The sequence below is a fragment of the Nicotiana attenuata genome, unplaced genomic scaffold (assembly GCF_001879085.1).
Source record: "Nicotiana attenuata strain UT unplaced genomic scaffold, NIATTr2, whole genome shotgun sequence".
Classification (NCBI taxonomy): Eukaryota; Viridiplantae; Streptophyta; class Magnoliopsida; order Solanales; family Solanaceae; genus Nicotiana; species Nicotiana attenuata.
The window spans coordinates 362,969-370,586 of record NW_017671044.1 but is presented as its reverse complement, the minus strand read 5'-3'; the positions used below and the strand labels follow the sequence as shown (position 1 = coordinate 370,586).

The 7,618-nt window shown below is 43.5% G+C and overlaps 1 protein-coding gene across 1 annotated transcript; it reads right to left on the bottom strand.

The window, feature by feature from the left end:
• Positions 1–560: 560 nt before the first annotated feature.
• LOC109205471 lies at positions 561–2,308 on the bottom strand. Its single transcript, XM_019368186.1, has 3 exons — positions 2,274–2,308; positions 1,827–2,139; positions 561–1,652 (listed from the first exon to the last, which is right to left on the bottom strand). The coding sequence occupies exons 1-3, from the start codon at positions 2,306–2,308 to the stop codon at positions 561–563; spliced, it is 1,440 nt and encodes a 479-aa protein (XP_019223731.1).
• Between the last annotated feature and the right edge of the window lie 5,310 nt (positions 2,309–7,618).

The following is a 7,618-nucleotide window of genomic DNA, read 5'->3' as shown; positions in this document are numbered from 1 at the left end:
GGCAAAAAATATTCACTTGAGCATTTAGTGATATTCTCTCAAGCATTGAAGATCTGATCCGGCATTGAAGTCACAAGTGTGTCAAGAACAAGAAGACAACTCCACTACGGACCAGTTCCTCTAAGAGTCTATGTGTGTCCTTAGTAGAGTTGTAATCTTGTTTTTCTGTTCTTCATTGTAATTCCTATCTTGCTTTCTAGAAGCTTTTTTTTAGGAAACTCAAAATCATAAACCATCTGAGTTTGTGTTATGACTAGAGTTAGTCATAGGTTGAAGTCTTTGTAACTAGTGAGTGACAAAGTGGCTTGTGATAAGTGTATTACAAGTTAGAGCGATTGAAGTCTTTGTAATAGAGTCATTACAAAGTGGCTTGTAATAGTGTAGTTACAAGTTAGTGAAGTTGAAATCCTACCACTGTAGGTCGTGGTTTTTGTCCCTTTTAGTTGGGATTTTTCCACGTAAAAATCATGTGTCTTATTTACATATTGGTTCAGTAGTTAGCACTGAGGGAACTGATATAGGACCAGGTCTCTATTCAGTTGGTGGACTCATATAAACTATTAGATACCTTGTAGGAGCCCCCAGATAATGTCAATCCAGTTTTCAGAGTAGCCAAATTTTCTCATAACTGCCATCAGAAAGGTCCAGGAAATTCTATCATATGCTTTTGCCATGTCGAGTTTTATTATAACATTACCTCCTCTGTTCTTCTTGTTCACACCTTGAGCAATCTCCTGTGCTTGCAAAATGTTTTCAGTGATCAATCTTCCTTTCACAAAACCACTCTGATTTTCTGAAATAAGCTTCCCTAGAATAGGATTTAGCCTTCTGGAAAGGATCTTGGAGATAATCTTGGCCGTAAACTTACTCAAACTAATAGGTCTCAAATTCGAGAAACTACTAGGAGAGTCCACTTTAGGAATAAGAACTAAGCAAGTATGAGAGAAGAATTTAGTGAGCCTCCTACAATTGAAGACTGCTTGAACAAAATCAGTAATATCCTCCTTAATGATATCCCAGCAGGTTTGGAAGAATTTCCCACTATACCCTTCCGGCCCAGTTGCACTAGTAGAACTCATGTTGAAAACATCATCTCTAATCTCTTCAGTATCAGGTGTGGCTGTGAGGATTTCATTGTCATCACCAATTACACATTGGGGGATACCATTGATGATATTTTGATCATTGAAGTGGTGATTGATGTTAAAGAATTGTTGAAAATGCAGGACAACTGTCTTGCCAATGTTAGAATCACCCTCAATCCAGTGTCCTCTGTGGTCTTTAATTTTTTGAATTTGGAGCCTTCTCCTTCTATCCCTGATAGTGCTATGAAAGTACTTAGTGTTAGCATCACCTTCTTCGAACCAGTTCACTCTAGCTTTCTGCTTGAGAATGTCATCCTGCATCCCCATCCATCTAATGTATTCAGCCTGGCCTTTATTTAATTCAGTCCTGGTGATGTCATTATTGTTCTTGAGATCACTCTGTTCAAGGTCCTTCATTTTGTTTTCCCAATAGTGAACTTGATCAAACACATTGCCAATGTCTTCTTTAGACCATTGAGTCAGCCTTCTGCTCAACATTTTAAGCTTTTGTTGAAGTCTCCACAGAGGGTTTCCATTAACATGATTCCTCCAGACTTCTTCAACTACCTGCAAAAAAGATGGTTGGTTAGTCCAGAAATTTAGAAATTTGAAATATTTAGGCCCCTGTTGGTTAGTGTCATGGCATTGAATTAGGATAGGTCTATGATAAGAGCCAATCCTAGCCAAATGGTTGACAATATTGTTTAGAAAAATCTAGGACCATTCATCATTGATAAACACTCTATCTAATCTCTTCCATATTCTTCTTCTTGCTTCCCAATTGCTGCACCATGTGTATTTTGGCCCAACAAAATCCAAGTCCATCATTCCACAGTTATCTATGCACGTACTGAATTCCAGACTTTTATTCATTCTGTGAGGTCTGCCACCTTTTTTCTCATCAGGGTCTAGGATGACATTGAAGTCACCCCCAATGCACCATGGACCATTCACCTGAAGATTTGTTAGTTCTAAACTACTCCACAACTCTCTCCTTTCTTTCGGAGTGCATTTAGCATACAATGCTGTAATATAGAGATCACTATTAGCAGCCCTATAATGCAATTTGATAGTAAGTTGTTACTCGTGATGCTCAGAACAATAGTCATGTTGTTGCCTGACCACATGATCTAAATCTGACCGTTTGAATTAGAAATACAATGTTGATATCCAAGGAATCTCCTGCACCTTTCAATTTGATTGATACTGACAAAAGGTTCCATAATAGCAATAAGTTCCACCTTATAGATGGAAATCAATTTTTTTAGCCTTGGTAAAGCTTTTTTGGTATTTACTCCCCTAATGTTCCAAAATATAGCATTTATCATGGAAACAATAATCAGGTTAGCATGAGTGTCCTCCTTTAGGAGGTGTAGTATCTTTGCTCTTGTTCTTTTTTCCCTTTTTCCTCCTCTTATCTTTGCCACCTATGATCTGAAAGGGTTCCTCCTTCGAATCTGTTTGAAGCTGATCTTCAAGAGCCATAACTGTCACTCTATTAGGGGAAGTTACTTCAATTTGTTGGCAAGTAACGTATTTGTCTTGTTTTGGTTTGGATTCCATAATAAGATCAACTACCACATCAATCCCAGGAAGGTTTTTAATTTCTGAAGGCACACTGGTTGATCATTGACATAGTCATTCATGTTTAGAGCTTTCTTTTCCTTTTTTCTATTTTCCAGATCTTCATTTTCATTTTTGACTATCATTATCATGAATCGACTCCTGCTGATCCTCTTTGGTATCACTGTTACTGTTATAGTCATTATGTTCCTGCTTGCTTGAATTTGAACTTGAGGGAGCCTTATTATTAACAGCTCCACCTTGATCCCCCCTTTCTATATTCAGTCGACTGCCTTTGAGCACTCACAGCCGCATCAAGATTACTTTCCTGATTCAGGTTTTGTGCAGCCAAAGATATCTCTTTGGTATGCATCTTTCCCTGTTTGCTTGAATTGGTATTAGAGAGAGCCTTATTGTTAGTAGCTCCAACTTGATCTCCCTTTCTAGAATCAGTTGACTGATTTTGAACACTCACAGGCATATCCGGATTGTTTTCTTGGTTCAGATTTTGTAAAGCCAAGGTTATCTCTTTGTTATGCATCTTTCTCCTATTAGTGTCATAAGATAGATTGAGAATAGGCTTGAAACTAACTTTAGATTTCTTCTTAGGAAGTATCCTCTGCTTATTATTCTTAGTATTCTTCCTAGATCTCTCCCTGATGTTGTTTGAATATTTTTGCTGGTGATTATCGGATTAATTCCCATTCTTTTGCTCCAATTGATTCTGAGCTATACTATCTCTATCCTGCCCATTGTTGATAGCCTTTCCATTTTCATAAACCTCCTTCTTGTTATTCAAATCTGTGCCTTTGCTTTCAGCATTCTGGTTTGCACCAGAATTTAGAGCATTCAATTCCAATTCTCTGTTGAGCATTGGACCAGCATTCTTCTGATCATTCTGATTTGCACCTGCATTCTGATTTGCAACAGCATTCTTCTGATTTTTATCAAATTTTTGAACGTCCAATTCTCTATTTTCCCCCTTCTGATTTGCACCAGCTTTTTGGTCATCCAATTCTCTGTTTTCAGCAGCCTTTTTCCTTTCTAATGCTCTACAATTGATCATATTGTGTCCAAGTTTTCGACAGAATTTGCAATATTTAGGGACTCCTTCGAATTCAATTTTTTGCACAAAACCTTTTTGAGAAGCATTGTCATATATTTGTCCAACATAAATAGAATTAGGTTGGTCCTTAAGCAAGTCAATTTCAACTCTGACTTTGGCCATACTAGGCCTTGTTCTACCTCTCGTGGCCAAATCCATTTCAAGGGGAGTACCAATTGCACTCACCACTTGTTTAACATAATTCCATGTGTGCATATGAAAAGGTAAACTAGGAAGGAGCACCAATACCGGAGCAATAGTGTTTACCGTGAAAATGGTAACAACAATTAAATTTTTAAATGGGATTCTAAAAATACGTGATCTATTCTCTAGCTAGTTGTTAAAGCAGTTGATGCTAATAATATTAAGTTTAACGATAAAGTGCGAGCTAAAACGAGGCAGTGATCAAACCGAAGGGCCTGATGCCCGGTCGCAGGGCTGATCGATGGGGACCTCGGGGTCCAGGTTCGGGTCGAGATCCAGGTATCGGGGGTAGCCGGGAATGGGATAACAATTAAGGATATGGTTAAGCAAGGCTCTATACGGCCAATTTTGAGCAATATAGTGAAGAACAAGTAAGAGGACGACAAATATTGAGGCGACCTCGGGCCAGTAAGAACAAACAAGTTAGAAAGAAAGAGAGAGAAAGAGATATTATTGCACTTGGAGAAATGGAGCAACCTCTGTCCCTTACAAGGTAGGGTGAGTCCCCTTTATATAGGAGAGGAACACAGTTACAAATGCATGATTATTTAATTTACAAAATACAGCGATGGGATGGCTTGATGTGATGCCTCAGCGTAGGCTCTGACAGGCCGGCGCTGCCAGACTCAGCCGCGTGTCTTGGGAGCTTCCCCTTTTTGTCCTGGCCTCGGCCTTCGTCTGGCCTCGAATCGGGCCTTGACAAGCCCCGAAAGAGAGGGCTAAGTTGTGGCTTCATGTCCTCGGGGTCTCGAGGTACCTCCCGGAGATGGCTTAATGGCGGGAAATCGGGCCCTCTGATTTCACCGAAGTACAGATAGTCTCCGCGTTTCTCAGAATGAAGCGATGGGAAACGATTATGACCATTGACTCCTCGAACTCCTCATGGCGATAGTACACTGGCGATTCGCATCGTAGCGCAATCTTTTGTGATAGATGGCATATCTCATAGACTCATGCTCAATACTCTGTCATTTCCGTTCTTCAAGGTAAAAAGTACTGCTGTCGATTTGGTTTTTCAAGGATGCAATAGTTGCATTTGTCGGTCAGTCTTCCAGAGCCTCGACGACCGTGTTGTTGCCCCCTATAAATGGGGTGCCTTGGCATTGTTTTTCAAAATTCCCACGAGCGGGCCGCTTTTCGGGGGGAATGCCTTCTCGCTTTTTCGACAGCCAACCGTGGGTTTTGTTCTGAATATTTTGTGGAGTTCCCCTCCTGGTGGCTTGCAGATGTTGCCTCGTTAAAAACCTTGCCGGTAAAAACCTTTCTTTTTAGGATAAAAACTCGGTCGAAGGAAAAGAGTGCAACGGGTGCACCTTCGGGGCTTCGGGGTTCTGTCGCAGTACTTACGTCTAGGCAGCTTCCGGTTTGGGTGTCTGCGCGAGGGTTAATCTCGAATTTGAAAAAATAACATAAGAAAAGGAACGGTTGTACCTTAAAGCTACATGTGCAGGCGACGTCTTGGGACTTAGCCTATTATAACTTCCCGGGGGCGGAGATGCATCTTCGAGGGCGGACCGCGCTTCCGGGTTTCATCACATGTACATCCTTCCGTTCCTTCACTCTAGGAGTAGACTCCCGTAGGCTTTCGTATTTGTATGTAAATGACCCCTCGAGGGCTGTTGTACATAGATTTTTATGAATATGAATATAACCCTTTGATTTCTGCTTTCGATTTTTGCTTTATAATTGCATGTTTTCATACCCCTCGGGGCCTCTTGAATGCCTTCTTTTATTTCTTGACTGGTGATATCTGACTTGGGTGCGAGCGCCCTTTCTGCTCCTCTACTAATCGACATGGCTTTCTTTCGAGGCCATCGTTATACCTTAGAGCAATCCTGGATTGATCGGATAGGACCAGGCTGCCGGGGCCCTTCGAATTGTATGACGAATTTGGGGGCCTTCGAGAATGTTATCCTGGGTGAAGGCCAGCTTCGGGTACCGGGGGGTCCCCTTTGATTTTTGACGCGGACAGCTTCCTTCAAGCACGTACGAGATAGATTTTTTGCTGAGGGGTTGCCTATACTCAGGCACTGCTTCGAACCTATGCGGAGCTTTCGCGATTGGAGCTTCTTGTGTGTATTCTTCTTTCTTAGAAACGGAATCACGAAATCTAAAATTACCTCGCGTTGAGTGATGGCGTGGAAAGCTTCCCGAATTCCGATTTCTCTTCGGTGGGGATCCTTGAGGCGGGACGCTATCTCGAGCTTGGAGATAATACGGACGGCTCCTCGAGTCTTGGCTTCTCGTTAAAGGATACTATCGGGGTCGGGAACTATCCCATTGGACTGTACCGATGTCGTAGGCTTCCCGGGGCTTACTCCGGGTAGGCGAATAGTTGTCGCTTCTAGCATATAAGTGGGGCGGCTTCGGCTTCTTTGCAGGACTTCACTATTTTTAGCTAGTTGTACTTCCGCTTTGGCATAGGGTTCCTCATCTCTTCAGGTGCAAAAAGTGCTGGTGCACGCCCTTGCTTTGTTTTGTTAGTTTTACCATAGTCATGGCAACCACTTCGGGGCTGGCATGGCAGAGAGCGGAGAGTGCTGTTCCCGGCGCTCGGGAGCCGAGGGAGTTCGTTCCGAATATGGTATTTTTGATAAGGGGGGAGCATTTGGAGATGGTCAGAAAATACTGCGGATGGAGTGAGGAGATAGCGCCGTAGGTGCTTCCCCCAGGAGGGAGTATCACGGATTCCACTGACGGATTCTTGAGCGTATACCTGTATCCTTTCACGTTTGGCCCCCTTGATAGGGTCATGCTTGATTTTTGCTTGAAGCATCGAGTTACGTTGGCGCAGATACATCCGTCTTTTTGGCGGGTGGTGCTGATGATGAGATGCGGAGAAGGCCGATCTTGAATTTACGCTAGATCACCTCATCCGACTGTATCGGCCTTTTCATCACTAGGGTCTGCTAACCCTGAAGTGTCGTTCATCCACGACCTTTGTTGTCGATGACGAAGAGGAGAAGGGTCGAGAATGGGCTAGTTGGTTCGTCCGGATCCGGACGGTCGACATTATCCCCGTGGAGTTTTTGCCATTTCCCGAAGGGTGGAATTACGCACGTGAGTGGGGCGTCTGGCGTTTTTCAGGTTGTACCTTGTTGAAGCAACTTCATGGACGTCGGGCAAAATTTCTGACCTGTCCGGCTGGGTCTAGAGGCTGGTGACCCACTCGGCCTGCGATGAGCGTCGGTGGCGAGCTGTGCTTCGCGACAGGTGGGGAGCGAAATACCAAGGTATGTGCGCATGCTGCCTTTGCCTTGGCCTTCGTATATTTGAGGTAATATTTTCCCCTTTTTACTTGTACTGGATTTGCCGCTTGCAGGTATCGTGCAGTTCCTTGGGATGAGGCAGTGCTCTTCCGAAGAGGGGAAGGAGTCGTTGGCCTCCGAATCGAAGTATGATGGCGACAAGAGGGGTCAGCACCCACGAGGTGATGGAGCTTCTGGTGGTGCCGGTTGGGCCAGTGTTTCTAAGGAGAGGGCATCGTCTGGGTCTGCTGCTTCCGGAGTACCTGATTCCAGGTCGGCGTGTCTTCGAGCGAATATGCTTTGCCCAAGGCCGTTTCTCCCGGGGCCGAAGAGGCAGGATCAATAGGAGTATGTTCCGACTTCGAGAAAGTCCGTTGGCTTCACTTCATGGTGAGTTTAGGCGCAGTTTCTCT